The sequence below is a fragment of the Crocodylus porosus genome, unplaced genomic scaffold (assembly GCF_001723895.1).
Source record: "Crocodylus porosus isolate Cpor-Errol unplaced genomic scaffold, CroPor_comp1, whole genome shotgun sequence".
Lineage (NCBI taxonomy): Eukaryota > Metazoa > Chordata > Crocodylia > Crocodylidae > Crocodylus > Crocodylus porosus.
The window spans coordinates 99,819,517-99,835,165 of record NW_017728947.1 but is presented as its reverse complement, the minus strand read 5'-3'; the positions used below and the strand labels follow the sequence as shown (position 1 = coordinate 99,835,165).

General features: G+C 45.3%; 1 protein-coding gene across 1 annotated transcript in view; it reads left to right on the top strand.

Moving 5' to 3' along the window:
- The first annotated feature begins 3,423 nt into the window (after positions 1-3,423).
- Positions 3,424-15,649, top strand: part of LOC109320601 — a 46,415-nt gene continuing 34,189 nt past the window's right edge. Inside the window, exons 1-4 of the mRNA XM_019550764.1 lie at positions 3,424-3,789; positions 6,706-7,297; positions 8,184-8,295; positions 12,357-12,431. Coding sequence (XP_019406309.1) covers positions 3,570-3,789; positions 6,706-7,297; positions 8,184-8,295; positions 12,357-12,431 — 999 coding nt within the window. The 5' untranslated portion in view covers positions 3,424-3,569. The remainder of the gene's footprint in view (positions 3,790-6,705; positions 7,298-8,183; positions 8,296-12,356; positions 12,432-15,649) is intronic.

The window sequence follows — 15,649 nt, the reverse complement described above, 5'->3', positions numbered from 1 at the left end:
TCACCAGTGCCTGCACATCTGGTAGCAGCCTGCCCCAGCCAGAAACATGGTCCCCAGGAAGCTCTCCATTTGGTTGTGGAGCTCCTTCACTACGGGGACCACTTGGCTGAGGAAGGCATCAGCAGCACTGAGGGTCTTGGTGGCCTTGAAGAAGGGTTGAGGACCAGCAAGATCTGGGAGATGGCATCCCACCCAGCTTTGGCCAGGGGGCTGCTGATCCCAATCTCCCCAAGCAAGGCCAGCTCATAGATGGCCTTCTGTTGCTCCACCAGCCTCTCAAGCATCAGGTATGTGGAGTCCCACCGAGTCTCCACATCCTGGATGATTCTGTGCTGCAGGACATTTACCTTTGCTTGTTTGTCCCACAGCATCTGGTCACAAGCTGGCAGAGGGTAGGTTTAGGTTAGACATCAGGAGGCACTACTTCACAGTAAGGGCAGCTAGGGTCTGGAACCAGCTTCCAAGAGAAATGGTGCAGGCTCCTACCCTGGGGATGTTTAAGAGGAGGTTAGATGAACATCTTGCTGGGGTCATTTGACCCCAGTACTCTTTCCTGCCATGGCAGGGGGTCGGACTAGATGACCTGCTCAGGTCCCTTCTGACCCTAGAAACTATGGAACTATGAAACTATGAAATTGATTCGGAGTGTTCTGATTTGATTCAGAGAGATTAAAGGGTCCTCTGATTCGATCTGGATTTGGGCTGAATCTCTGCTGAATCGAATCAGGGGCTGAAGCTTTGCACAGCCTTAATTGTTTGGGCCTCAACAGCCTTGTCATCTGCTATGAATTGCTGATAGGCTTGAGTGAGTTCAAGTTTGGCAAAAACCTTCTTCTATGCCCGAACCTGAGCCCACTTCCATTTTGTACTTCTTTCCGTTTATTACTACAGTTACAATCATCTCAGAACCGTGAGTTTCAACAGCACCAACGTTTTGAATCAAATATAGTTTTTGCACCTCACATTCTGGGGAGGACTTTAATCTGTGAGTGGCTTGGGAGTGAATACATTTGCCACAGTCTTTTTGTCTCCTAGAACTGGCTTTCAAGCGGCAAACCCTCTCTGTGTGGCCCTTCTTCTTGCAAGCATGACACTCTGCATTCCTAAACCTGTACTCCCTTTGTCTATTTTGGCTGCCAAACTCAAACATGCCTCTGGATTAATTGACTTATATGGTGCTGTTGGTGAGGGGATAATCCACTGAATTCGCTGGTGATGAGCTGTTTCTTGATCTTTTTGGAGTAAGTGGACATTGCTGGAGAATGCCTGGTGAATTTCTCTCATGTTATGGGATGCTGCTTCAGCTGCAAAAGCTTTTTCTTGTGCAGTGGCCAAAGTCAAATTTGGTTCAGAGAGCAAGCCACATTGGATTACTTCATCCTGACCCCCGCAGATGAGACGGTCGTGAAGCAGGTCATGCAGGAGAGCACCGAACTCACCAAGTTCTGCGAGGTGACAGAGCTCATCCTGGTGATCTGCTATGCCTTCATTGGCCTTTTGGTCCCTTTAAAAAAAATGAAATCTGTGCAGGGTGCCAGATGGCCTTGGGCAAAAATGTGGGTGCCTTTAGCAGAGCAATTACTTCTGCTAGAGTAATTGGGAGGGAACAAACAATGGCAAATGTTTTGGCACCACAGACTGTCTGGAGGATCGCACACTGCTGTTCTGGGTTTTCCACTTTGCTGGTTTCCAGGTGGTAGTAGGACAGCTTTTCCTTACAAGAGTCCCCAAATTCTTCTATATGCCCCAATGTAGCCATTTTAACTAACATCAGCAGTAATAGAGAGAAAAGAAGAAGAAAAAAACTTCCCCCCCGATCACAAAACACAGCCTGCTCTCAGAATGGCGTCCTACAATCTAGGGGTGTCTTCTCAGCAAAGCATCCCATCCTCATCGCCAGATGCTATTTTGTAAGTTCAGAAACAACACTCTGGACACCCCTGTGTTGAACTAACAGTCATTTATTATTATAACACAGGAACAAAGAACAGGAAAACATTTACTTGCTTTCAAATCAGGAAACTAAAAGGATTTCACTAGCATAGTATGTAGAGATGCCATGCAGGTAAATCTGTGGGATTTTCATCTACAGGGTGAGCTATAAGTACCCTCTTCATATAAGCTCTGTGTGGAAAATATACCTCTAGGGTTATAGCTACTGACTTGTGTAATTCAATAACATCTTGTACATTGTGAACGTTCACAAGCTGTGAGCTAGCTGCAGACCAGGAGTTATTAAGAAAAATAATTAAAATTAATAATTCTGAATAATAAAGGGAAGCAAGGTTTGCTTGGTGATATCTCTAATTACATAAACTATATTGTTAGGAAAGATGTAAGACAAGCTTTCAAAGTGCCTTCAGCTCTGGGAAAGAAGCAGGTACAGCCTAAATACCAGGTAAAACAATGAAGTGCAAGAAAAATTGTCTCCTGTCTGGAGCATTTTACAAAGAGACTACATGGCAAGATGTGACTAATAGGGGAAAAAATAGCAATCTTGGGTTCTGGTGTCATGACGGCAATGGCAGAAGACTGGCAATGATAAATATTTATAACGTGAATTGTCTCACACTTGAAGTCTTCAGGGTCAGAAGCTGAGGTAAATAGGAAGACAGAAAAAACTAGAACTCTTGGTTCCACAATAATAACTTTTATTAGACCAACTGGGAAATCGGAGTAGTCCTTGGACCCCCCCCATGTCCTTGGTGCTTATTCCTCTTTGCATCCCTATCAATGGCAATAAGAATGGTGGCACTTGCACAGAGGAATAAAGACCCTAATTATATAGGACATGATGTGAAGACAATAACAGACGAGGCTGCCTGGTTCTCTTGCTAGGTAGATATGTGTGAATTCGAATTACCCACATAACTCTAACACTTTTTTATTTTCTTTATTTAAAAATGCCAGGTTGTAGAAAACCAGTGGGAGGCAGCCTAAGGCAGCATCAGGAAACCCAAAGTGTTCAGATCCACATGCATCACATCAAAACTCCCCACCGAGGAAAGCAAACACCAACACCGGTCTGGCTGCGTTTGCCCCCGACTGGCTGACATTGGACTGGGTCACTCACATGCGGGTTTAATGAAAGATGCTTTCTCTACTGAGAAGTCTCAGGGGCAGGAGAAGGTACGTGGGAGGAGTCTTTGCATGTAGAAACAAACTCTGCATCGAATAGTAACCTCTAACATTCCTGAGCGAACTGTAAATATTCATGAGCTGGCAGCATCTCAGCAAGTTGAGTCATTTAGAAACTGGTGAAAATTCCGCTGGCTTTCCCCCAGCACTTTGTGGTTACATGTGCGGTGCGGTATTTGAGCCAATGGTGGATAATTTACATAGCAGGGCTGGCAGAATATAAACATTTCCTGCCTCAGCTGAGCTAGGAAGCTGGCTGGGCAACTTGGAAGTGTGTGGAAGCAGGCAGTAGTACAGATATTGGAGCCCAGGACAGACTTCTTTTCATGGAGAGGAATTGCTTAAGGCTGAGACTGTAAAATCAGAACAAGCCGGCGATTTCTGGTTTGCATTCCCCCCTGGAGAGCAAACCACTGTCTCTTGTTGGGATTATGGGGAAATTGAAGCGTAAGCTCTTTGGAAAGGGAAAGCAGAGGAATGCATCCTCTGGTGAAAATGCACCAATGCTTTCCCAAGCGATGCCCGAGAAGCAGGAAACCCATGGCTTTCAGGGAATTAAAAATATAGCAGGTGCACTGCTGAAGAAGGCAAAGAGTGAGAAGGAAGATGATAGAGAGAAGCTTGTGGCCACACAGGAGCCAAAATCCTCAGGTACAGTGTGTGCAGCCCTGACCTTTCCTGTGGCTTGGCCAGCACTGGCTTCTTCTGCCTCTTTTCACCACTGCACTGCTATCTGGAACAACTTCCTACATCTCCCCTCATTGCTTCTTCCTCTAGTTTGAAATCCTTCCTGAAACAACTTTCCTTGTAACTTTATTACTTTCACTCCTCTTTCTCGTTTGTTCTGGGTCACTTTGCAACTGTATTATTCGTTACTGCAAAGGGCCTTAGGATCGTTCGTATAAAATATATGACAAAACACAGTTTGGTTGTAAGAGTGCTCATGTGGTGGCCTGTTTGTTCATTATTATGCAGAGGGACATACTTGAGTAGCTCAAGCCAACACAACTCCCTCTATATGCTGTATTTACTGCTAGAGCAGTGATTCTCAACCTTTATATACTCAAGGCACCCCTTGTTAGACTTGAGGCACCCCTCAGAAAATGCCAGATGTTAATTTTCACTGTTTTTTTGCATATGGAAAAATAACAGAGAAATTCTTCTGTTGCCACAATGGGGCAGAATATTCTTGATGTTATGGATTCCTACATAAAATCTTTGGTTTTATCGTGTGAATTATGTCAGCGTTTGCAGACCTAACAGTTCTAATATTGTGCAGCATGCCACAACCCCTTTGAAAGGATCTTACAGGTGCTGCAGCATGCTGGTTGAGAATTGGTTGGATGTTTAAAGGTTGACACCTTGGGAACTAACCTTTATTGACTGGTATAGCCCACAAGTGAAATGGTCATATTCCTTAGGAACCTGGGTCTGGAGATCAATGTAAATCACCATTTTAAATCCCTTAAAGGACAATGTCATCCAGCCTCCGAATTCTATTGGTAAATGTTTTTACCCACTAAAGATGTTGTCAAAGTGGTCACCAGGTTAAGGTGTTTTGCCGTAATTCCGGAGAATTTAAGCCTTGCTTTAGATTCATGCTGAAGATTAAACCACATGTGAGCATGTACCGGGTCATTTAGTTAAAAGGGATTAAGGGGGCCACATGTGAATGCTGGCCAGAGTGCTTCCTCTTGTGCCAATGGCTGAGGAGGCCGATGTGCCTTAATCATCTGTCCAGGCTGGGAAACCATGCTATCAGGTACCATAAGTGACTCACAAAGCAAACCACATTAAATTCATCTCAGATGCTCCCCTAAAGTGGGCAGCCTGGTTGCCATTACTCCTCCCACAGGAGAAGCCAGGTGGGCCCACCATTCATAACCTGGATCTCTGAGTGCTAGTGATCTTTTTACCAGCTGGGTTAATGCAACATACCCAGCTAAGTTTGGCACCGGAGAGCTATTTTCCTTGTGGAGTCTGTGGCTGTGTCAACATACATTTACAAAGACAGAAAGCAGCTTCTTCAAAGCAAAGCATTATTCATCCATCCAAAGGTAGGAAGCATGAGGAGCAAGGCATATTTTTTACCTTCCCTTCCCCACAACCCAGTTACCCCATTTCTGGTTGCAAGTGGCTGAATGCAATGTGCTCTGCATGTCTGTCATCACCCACCTGACCACATTTCTTCTTTGTGACACCTGGAGATGTCAGCATTCCCTATAATCTTAAGGTTGAGATCTGGTAAAAGTACATCTTGCTAAACTAGCTGGAACCAGGAAAGAAGGATTTCCCAATCCAGAGCTTTTTTGCTGACTCTTCAAAGATCCTTAGGATTTTCCACCTGTTCCTCTATCATTTTGTGTCTTTTTACCCTGTCCTACCTCCTTTGATTTATTTCTGCCTAGGCTGGATAACAACACATAGTTAAACTAAGGTACATATGGTATTTATAAAAAAAAATGCACATAATTCCCTTACTTTCCCCATTTGTATTCTAAATTGTTTCCAGGGTGTTGCCCATCATGCCTGGACTGCCTGGTTTGATCTAGTTGGGTTCTGGGTGCTGCATGAACGATTAAGAGATTTACATTTCCTTCCTAGCTCTGATCTGGGGAAAGTTATTTAATAGTCCTGTGCTTCACATTTCCTTATCTGTAAGATGGGAATGAAATCACTTCCATACCTCACATGGGTGCTGTAGGATACGTTCTTAATATTCGAGTGGTGCTTGGTGGGACAGAGCTGATGCTTTGGAAACATGCATTTCAAAACTATTAACTTTATGCATGTTATGTGTATTTTAATGGGTTGACTAGTGATTGCATTCTTAGCCCAGTGAGTGGGCTAAGAAGCCCTGCTTCCTGCAGGAATTATAAGTTACTGGAGGGGCTTGGGGGAGATAATTAACACAGTGCCCTCATGATCAGATGATGCAGGTGTCTAAGCTAGATAGTAGCATGCATTATTTTTCCTGGTCCAAGATGCTTGGCAGACAAAATGCATAAAACTCTCTGAAGTGACTGCTCTGACCTGGGGAAAGATGCCACTGATACTCTGCCAAGAAGTCCTATGAGACTGTGTCCAGTAAAGACGGGTCCTGCAAGAGATTCTGTAGGACATTAGCTCTCTAAGGTCTCCACGTGGGAGCTGTGTGACTGTCTGCTGAGCTAGACATGCATATCTTACTCCTTTTATGATAGGTTTTCCCTGTAAAGCTCTTAGTTTAATAACCAGTTATTTGCTTTATGAGAGCTAGCTGGTCACTGATTAACCCTGCCATGGCCCCTGAGAGAACAGGATTGCAGGTGCTGCACTAATGTCAGACCTGTGGGGAGAATGGCAGTGAATTGTTAGAAGCTTGCCTGTAACCCAAGCCTCCAGTTTGGAAGCAGAAGGATGTAGGTGCCTTTCCTGAGAGAAGTGACAACTGGAGTGAGGTGCCCTTGAGGAGAACAGAACTGATCAGAGGTGCAGTTATCCTGAGTACCGTGACAGTGAGAAATACCATAGAAAAGTCTTTTGGTAAGTCAATAAACTTCTGGTTATATTGTCTCTCTATTGCAGATGAAGCCATTTGTCAAGTCATAGATCAAAAGAATTTTTTTGATGCTTGTAATCATATTTTTGATCTGGAACAATCTACACCTGTGGATAAAGCTAAGATTGATGCACTTTACAACAAACTAGAAGAGAGAATGTGGGAAGTTGTGAAAAGAGCAGTTCAGAGTGGTGATGGTGTGTTACTAGAGCCCCTGAAATCAGTAGCTGCCTCACTGGAGTGGCAGAAACAGAAAAAAAAAGAAGAGTTTGATAGTAACAATGAAATGGAAGACACTTCAACCTGGAGACCAAAGTACTGGAATAAGGATCTGGAGAATCTGTTAATAGACTGCATGGCAGCACAGTTCCCCTCTGCTGAATCTGCCATTAGCACAGATGACATGGCACTAAGAAAACATCTGAAGCGACTGGAAACCACAGTTCTTCCCACCTTGGAATGCAGAAGAGCTTTCTTCAAAGAAGCAGGATTGCTCACCAGCTACAGGAAATGCTGTAATGTCTGCTTATCTTCTCACCTTACCACCCTTACAGACTGTGACTTTAACTTTAGCAGATGTCTTTTAGTTTATGAATGGGGCCTTAAGATGTGCAAAAGGTATGTTCTAATCCAAACATCTCCTCTTTGTTTTCAGACCTTTCAGTCTTTTTTTCCCCTCATTTCTAAACATAGTCTCTATTTAGCTTCAACCTGGCAATACTGGGACCATGAAAAGAAAATCAGCTACTCCCCCCAAATTAGCTTTGTTCAATGTTTATTTTAATCTCTCTAAGTGGTTAGATAACATTGAGGGCTTTACAGATTGTTCTTCATCAGAAGAAGAAATGAATGGTATTAGGTACTGTTTTATTGAAGTCCTGTTTATTTACAGAAAATGGACATGAGGTCCTGTGTCCTTGGACACACACATTTCTTTGCTCACAATTGCAGGTCATTTCCCCAAAAAACCCACTCTGCCCAAAAACATTTCAGGTTGGCTTTCACTTTGGGTTTTGCCATTAGTGCTTTTCTTTCTGTCCCTTTGGTTTTCTTGCTGGCTGCTCTGTCTGCTTCTGGCTTAGCGTAGGCAGAAGGTGCTGCTTTAGTTATCCCCATTACCAGAGTATCATCATGCCTCACTAATTAACGTGCTTCTTCTCACAACAACCCATTGAAGTAGGGGAGTGCTGCAGAAAGAATTGAGGACAGGCACGAGGGTATCAGAAAAGGGAGGTGGTAATTAGGAAATAGGGAACAAGGGGCAAAGAAAGGTGGTAGGCTTAGGAGGGTGCTAACAATCATTATTCTTGTACAAGCTGCTTCCTGGCTGAGAGACTTGGGGTGTTCTGTGCCCACAGTTAGCCAGTTTTGCTCAGCATGCCCCAAAATTGACCCGAGTCAAGCTACATAAGGCAGATAGGTCCAAACTGTCATGGTACAGGGCACATAGCTGCTGGAAATGGCCATACTAATTGAGCTCTGTTTTTTGTGTGTGCAATTGCAGTGAGAAGCTTCTGCAACCCAGTTGGACTGTGGAGCAGAAGGTCTCCGTGGAAGCCCTGTGTCTTGTGCGGATTTTTTCAGATCTGGAGGAAAAACTACTTGCAGCTGCAAAGGTAAGAACGTACAGTTTTAACAAATTTCATTGTTACCCCAGACCCACCTTCCTTAACTATATGCTGGGTTTTTTGGTATGACCTGTGCATAAAACAGGTCAGAGAGTCCTGCCCAGCTTGGCTCTGAATTGACTCTACTCTGCAGCCTATTTCTTTAGGAGCGTAATGACAAAGTTCAACCCAGAGAATGATGTGAGTGGTGCTGGAGCCCTCAGTGTGGTTCCTGGCGCACATATGCCCAGGTTACAGGTAACCTAACCCCATATAATTATTGCATTGGCTGTTTCTGTAAACAAGCCAGGAACTGAAGGCCCGTGGACAATGAATAATTTGTTTCCATTTACTGGGTGAGGCCATGTTCTTCTGACGTGTCGGCAGGGAAATGCTAGAAAGCTTACACTGCCTCACATCATCCTAGTGCTGCATGAGCTATGCTCTGGGGAAATACATTTCACCGACATAATACCAGAGGACTGATGGTACAGAGATAATGGGGAGATGAAATGCACTGCCGAAATTCTGGGAATTGTATGAGGATATTAATTGGACTATAGTCTAGCGTAGTGGCTGCCATCCCTTTCAACGTGTCATTCAGACTACTGAAGCCACTGGATCTTAGTAGCAGTGGGTTTGTGGATCCTCGCACAATTCACATCCAGCCTGCTCCCAAAGCAGTTTTCCTTCCACACTAATCCAGAGGGGCTGGCACAGGCACCCCCGGTACAGCAGCTGCCCATCCCTTTGCATAGTTTCTACATAAGGGTTCAGTGTGGCTGAAGGCCTTGGGATATATAAATGACCTTAGTTTCCAAAGCTGGTAGAAAGCCCTTGGAAGGATGCTTTGTTTATGTGTAGCTTACAAATGAATTAGAATTGTTTGACTGAAGCTTCAGCATGAGGGGTTTTCCACTGGCAGTGGTGAGACCAATGTCTCCAAATCCAGCATCTCTTTTTAATGCAGCTAAACCCCCAAAGCAGCAGCATTGGCATTTCCCTGACTTTGGAAAAGCTTTCACTTTCTATTCCTATTTCTCAGCTGCTCTCAAACCACACCCGCTTACAACTTGTCCTTAGTGGGATAGGGAAAATCCATTACGTACAATAAGATGAACCACAAAATGAGGAGCTTTGTAGATTCTCATATGTCCCTCAGGAATTCAGAAAGAAAAAGGTAGTCAGATCCATACTTGTGTAGGCTCCAGCTGTGGAAAGTACTTAAACTTGGGGTTGAGTCTTATTGATTTCAGTACTTAAAGGTAAGCACATGCTTGTTTGCTTTTGCAAGTCTGGACCACACGGAAAAACACATGTCTTCAGGTTCTCTTTTCTGTCTCTATTTCAGAAGTAGTGGCTAGAATTTCACCAGGCTCAGTAACCATCTGTGCATGTGTGAGTCACTACCAAACCATCACATATAATAGTCATTGTGAAATTAGCCTATTTTTCTTTTGTAAAATGACTGTATGTCAAGATACATGAACAAGCTTATGAATTCTTCTTTGAAGATAGCTTTCTCATGGTGTCTGACTGGGCTTGTAAGTCACATGGCACTCTGTTCGCTCCTGAAGTGGACAACTAGAATGGCCCAAATAGAAGAATAGTCTTAATGAATAAAGAATATTCTCCTGAACACCCTCATCTGCTGTGATGAGGATTGTCCTTTATTTCTGCACATTTAAAACTGCTTGCTTGAACATTTACTAATAGTGAGAGGTACACTTAATTCAAATAGACATTCATTGGTTGAATCCTGAACATAGTTTGCTGCATTCAGAAAAGCTCTGGTCTTCCATCTCATCTCCCTAGGATGAGCACTGGTATCACTAGCTTGAATGTGTTTGTTGCTGTGGCGGAGCACGACTGGGGTGCTCACTATTTAGTGGGGGCTGCAGCAGGCTCGAGAAGTGCCTGCATGGAGGGAGGCCTGGAGACACCCGTGAGGAGTCATTTTTAAGGGGGAAGGTGGGTGGTGGAGCACCAGCAGAGTGCATGGCCGAGCACCTTTGATGTCTGCCACTTTAAGGAAGAGAGCAGGCAGGTGCAGGCTAGCCCTGATGAGGTGGCCATTTGAAGATCTTGGCTCTCAGGGCTGATGCAGCAGTCTGCTGCCAGCAGCTGAAGGAGCAACACCACCTGGCTGCCCTGCTACTCAAGGAACATCTTGGGGGTAATGGCAGGAGCTATGGGGATGGCTGGAAGTTCCTGGCCCTGGGCATGACTGTAAACTGCGCCCTGCTGGGGATGGGTGGCTTGGTGGGACTGTCTGTGGTGGGACAGTCCCCCTAAAAGGCGAGTCTAGTTATCGCCCTGGTGAGAGGTGAGTAGGGGTGCCTGAAAACCTCAGCCCCTGCCAATAGGTGGGTTCTTAAGACTGGAGAGTAGTGGGGTTAGGCACGCCTGTGTGAGTGGCACCTGAGCCCACAGGGGTGCAAGACCCTAGAGAGTAGTGGGGCCAGGCATGCCTGTGTGAATGGCACCTGAGCCCATTGCGGTGTAAGACCCTGGAGCCTGAGAGAGGGGCAAGAGTAGAATTAAGGCCCAGAGAGGGGTGAAAGTGGAGGTCCAGGTAAGTCTTCAGATGCCTGAGGCCTGATGTGGGCCTGACGCCAAGTAGGCATCATAGAAAGAGCTGTGAGTAAGTGGGGTGAGTAATGGGTCCCAATAAGTGAACCGGTGAATTGAGTTACCCAGTGCAGGGCTAGGAGCAGTCAGCCCAGTGTTTGGCAAATTGCCCAGCCATCGTGTAGATGAAGGTTGCAGGACAGGCCCAAAAGGCTACATCAGGGATGGCCAGGCAGTGCCAAGACAAGCCTAATGGCCTATGTGGTCACTCAAAGGTGCAGGGTGGAGTGAATGTGGCCCAGTAAAGAACAAGAGTGTGAGAGGCCTGGTGAGAGCAGGCAGAGTGGTAGAGGCCCCAGTGAGAGGGGGGCAGTATGTGTGAGGCCCTGAACAAGGCAGCGTGAGAAAGGCTTAACGCTGTGCCAAGCTGGGCCCAGCCTCAGGCTGGAGCATAGCACAACTCGCGAATGTCATCTGCAAGGCATGGAACATGATAAAGGGGGTACCCTGCCCATGAACAGCAGGGTGCTTGAAGGGCAGCCTCCCACCTAATTAACATCTTAACTAATTTACAACAAGGCATGGCAGACAAGTAAGGTGGGTGGCCTTCCCAAAGACAGGTGGTGGGCTGGTACTGTGACCAGACCTGAGAGTTCGCCCTTGTCACAGTTGCCTTCTGTAGTGGAGGCATATGCAGGTACTGGTGTTCCTGTGGCTCCAGTGTCAGGAATTCATTCCAAAGTTGCATGCAGTGGTGAGGACATGGAGCTGGGGAAAACCATCAGAAACTTTGAAAGAAGTAGTTTTAAAACTTAAAAATGGGAAATCAACTCCCTTCCTCTGGTGTTGGGGATTGCCATTTAATAGCTGACCTTGCCTCTGATGGAGCACATGACCTGCTCTTTCCAGTCTCTAGCCATCTCCTCATCATGCACAGGCATGTCTTCACTGTAATGGTAGTTTGAGGTGTTGTTTCTAACCTGTCTGTCTGTCTCTCCTCTGACTTGCTATGGCTGGCCCATTTGTAGGGCTGGTAGCAATTGCAGCCTAAGTACTGCTGCTGTTGAAGCAGCAGGGGCACAACTAGCTGTGCTCCTGATACAAAATTTCTGTGCAGCTTCAGTGTTTTTGTGGGGGGGTAATCACTGCCTTTAGCTAAGTTAAGCTGAGAGAGGTTAACTCAAGTGTAGAAAACTCAAGTTACCAGTGCAGTGAGGACAAGCCCATAGACTGTAGACTCCAAACACATGGTATATGTATGTGTGTGTGTGTGTGTCTATACATACACACGTGCACACAGAGAGAGAGAGAGAGGGAGATCAAACAGAATAATGTTCTTATGATAGTTGTATGTTGTGCAGCTTTACGTTAAAAAGGACTAGACAAGGAACAGTTAGAGACCAAAGGTCTTCCAATCCAGTGGGGTGGTGAGAGTGGTGGAAACCTGACACACAAATTACTTCTGATTTTAAATGCTTTCAATATTTTCTTTTATGCAGGAGGAAGTAAGAGAAGCACTGAAAGAAGCCATTACTCCCAGGAAAAAACTGATCACAGACACTGCAGTTGTTAAGGTAAACTGAAGGCTGAACCCAACACCTCACATTTCTTCTAGCAGACCTATTATTACATACACAATTGTGAAAATTCGGTGTGCTCCAGTTGTACAGGACCTAGGCAAAAGGTCTGCTCTGTCACACACCAGAAATCCTACTGATTCCAACTAAGTGGCCACTAGGCCTGTACGAACAGGGAAGTATTCGATTTGGATTCAGCCGATTCAGAGGACAGTGATTCGATTCAGAGATTTGGATCACTGTCCTGAATTGAGTTGGCCAAATCAGCTTTGGAAGATTCAGCGCTGATTCAGACAGATTCAGTGATTCACATCAGTTGGGGAGAGGCAGGTACAGCTGGGTAGCTCATCTGACTGTGCCTGCCTTTCCCTGGGTGGTGGGAGCTGTGGGAGAAGCCCCCATGACTGTCCTGCCCAGCCTTATCCCTCGCCTGGCCCCAGCCTCCTGGCGTGTTTAAAAAAAAAAAAAAAAAAAAGCCCCACACTCGCCAGCTCTGGCAGCAGCAATTGGGTCCTCTGGGCACTCGTGGCAGAGACCCCCCCCCACCATGCAATGAAGGCAGTGGGGGACAGTGGAGATCACCTCTTGCCTGCCTGGCACCCGCACAGCAGCTGTCTTATGGCATGGGTGCTGCGTGGTGCCGCAGTGCACCGTGCGCTGTCTGGGAGCTGGGGCTGCTGGGGCTGAGTGAGTAATGTGCCCTCCTCCTCCACCAGCCCCAGCCCCAATCCCTCCCTCTCCCAATCCCTTCCCTTCCCTTCTCCCTCCTGCAACCCCAACAGACTTTCCAGCTGGAGGCAGCTGTCAGCTGCCTGTTTAATCTATGGCTGAATTTCCGAATCAGCCAAAACTTTTCTGAAGTTTTTCTGAATCAATTCGGATGCTTTGAATCAATTCAGAGCTTTTACTTGGTCTCTCAATTCAATTTGGATTCAGAGATTCAGTTCCTGAATCGGGCAGAATCTCCTTTGAATTGAATTGGCTACTGAAGCTTTGCACAGCCCTAGTGGCCACTCCATAACTGAGATCAGTTTTTCCTCTTGCATATATAAAGGAAGAAAGAGATCAAGTTCCCCGTGTCTTGTATCATGAGTAATAACCTGATCTCGCTCCCCATGCTGTCACTGAGAGGTTTGGACTGAGGATCACGCTGGGAGTGCTGGAGCTACAGCTACATGAAATATAAATGTTTTTATACTATGCAGCATACGGGCATAAGGAAGATTTTCCAAGCACAGCACCTACTTGGCAATTGCTTGCATCCTGTTCCCTGCATGGTGTGTACAAGTTGAGAGCAAACTGGTCCATATGCTATTTCTGCTCTCATGGTAACGCTGCAGGTGGCAGTATGTTCCAAAACCACCACTACAGGTGATTTGCCTGGAAACATATGGAGAGCCAGTGTGAAGTGCTTTGGGAAATAATTTTGTTTTAGTCAGTGTCTTATGGTGCATTTACAGTGAGATTTTCCTCCAGTTCCCTAGAAGAAGGCAGTGTAGTTTTAACAAGCCTGCTCAGCCTAAGTTCCACGTTGCAGTGTGATGGCCGTAACTCCTGGTTAATAAGAGGGCTGGATACACCAAAGGCCTTACAAATTCTTACTGAGGTGGACCTGGAAATCATGGCATATTGCACAGTGATGTATAATTGGCAGTTAACAGCTGAGACTATTTCAGTACACGGTGTTTGTGCACTACAAAGGAGTGGTCTGAAAGGGGCAGGAGCAGAATGATAATCACAGAGCAGGCCATGCTGATTTCTGAGCTCTAAGCCAGAGGAGAGAACAAGGGCCAGTGTTTGGCTCTAAATCCTTATTGGGCCACAAATAGGCCTTGAAGTTTGGACTTGAACTAAGAGATGCTGAAATAACAAGTGACTGGGCTGAGCAGAGGGTGAAGTGTAAAGGACTGATATGCAGGAGGACTGACTAGATGAGTGATTCTCAGCCAGGGTGCCGTGAGATCCTTTTGAGAGTGCCACAGTGTGATGCACACCTAGCATTAGCACAGATAGGTGTGCAAACCTACACATGATTCACATGTTAAAGGTCTTTGCAATGGGAGAATTGCTCTAGTATTTATCTTTCATCAAGCAACAAGTAAAAACTAAGAGCTGGCATTTCCTAAAGGGAGACTGGAGTCTAATGAGGGGTGCCTTGAGTTGAACAAGGTGAAAAACCATTGGACTGGATCATAGAATCTATGAAAGCTGTAAAGCTCTAGTATGTCCTCAAGTCCTCCCAGGGGAGATGTAGCTTATACTGGCAAAATAATTCTTTTGCTCATTTTATATTTTCTAGTTCCCTGATTGAAATAAGTTATACTGACAAAACTGCAGTTTTACTGGCATAACTGCATTCACATTTAGTTTCTTGCCAGTTTAGCTGTTGGTTAGAGATGTGATTTTTCACAGTGCTAACTGCCAGAAATAGGCCCTCAAAACTTAAGTGTTGAGTAGGCTCAAAACTCTTTTGAATAATACGTAGTACAGACTGTCTTGTTCAATCTAAGGTTTTGGTCAGGTTCCAAACTCCGGGAGAATGTGCTTACCTGTCTGCCATCCCCACAAATTAACAAAGGTATTGTTTACTTCCTGTCCTAATGTGATGCACAGTGCTGTTGCATCCTGGCCAACTGCAGCCATATCTGGCTGAATTTCAGTGATGGTTGTCATGATAGCAACATCTAGGTGATTATGTTTGAAAGTACTTTGGATTGGATTATATTTGATGAAAAATCCTATATAAATATATGATCCTTAAGCAAATATTACCTATGAAAATTTGTTGCTCATCAGCAACACTTCATGACCCCCAGCTCATGTTCTCAATGTGTTTCCTGCCTTGCCTTTTTTGAACTGAGATATTTATTGTGACTAGTCCATGGAAAATCCTACCCTGTGTGAGTCATTTGTCCCTCTGATGCTGCTAGGAGCATTAGTAAAGCATAGGATATTATTCCATCTGTCTATTTTTTCCCATCTGGTCCACTTCTCCGAAAAGGTTTCATTTCCACAGAGCAACTCAGATGGTGTTAAGTTACCAACTGTTCAGTTTGATCTGAACTGAAATTGGTGTTTATCCTTCTGGTGTGAAGGAACAAAGTGCACAGCTTGGCCATCTATCTGACCAGATTTCATAGATTTCATAGACATCAGGGCTGGAAGGGACCTCGGGAGATCATCGAGTCCAGCCCCCTGCCCAAAGGGCAGGAAGT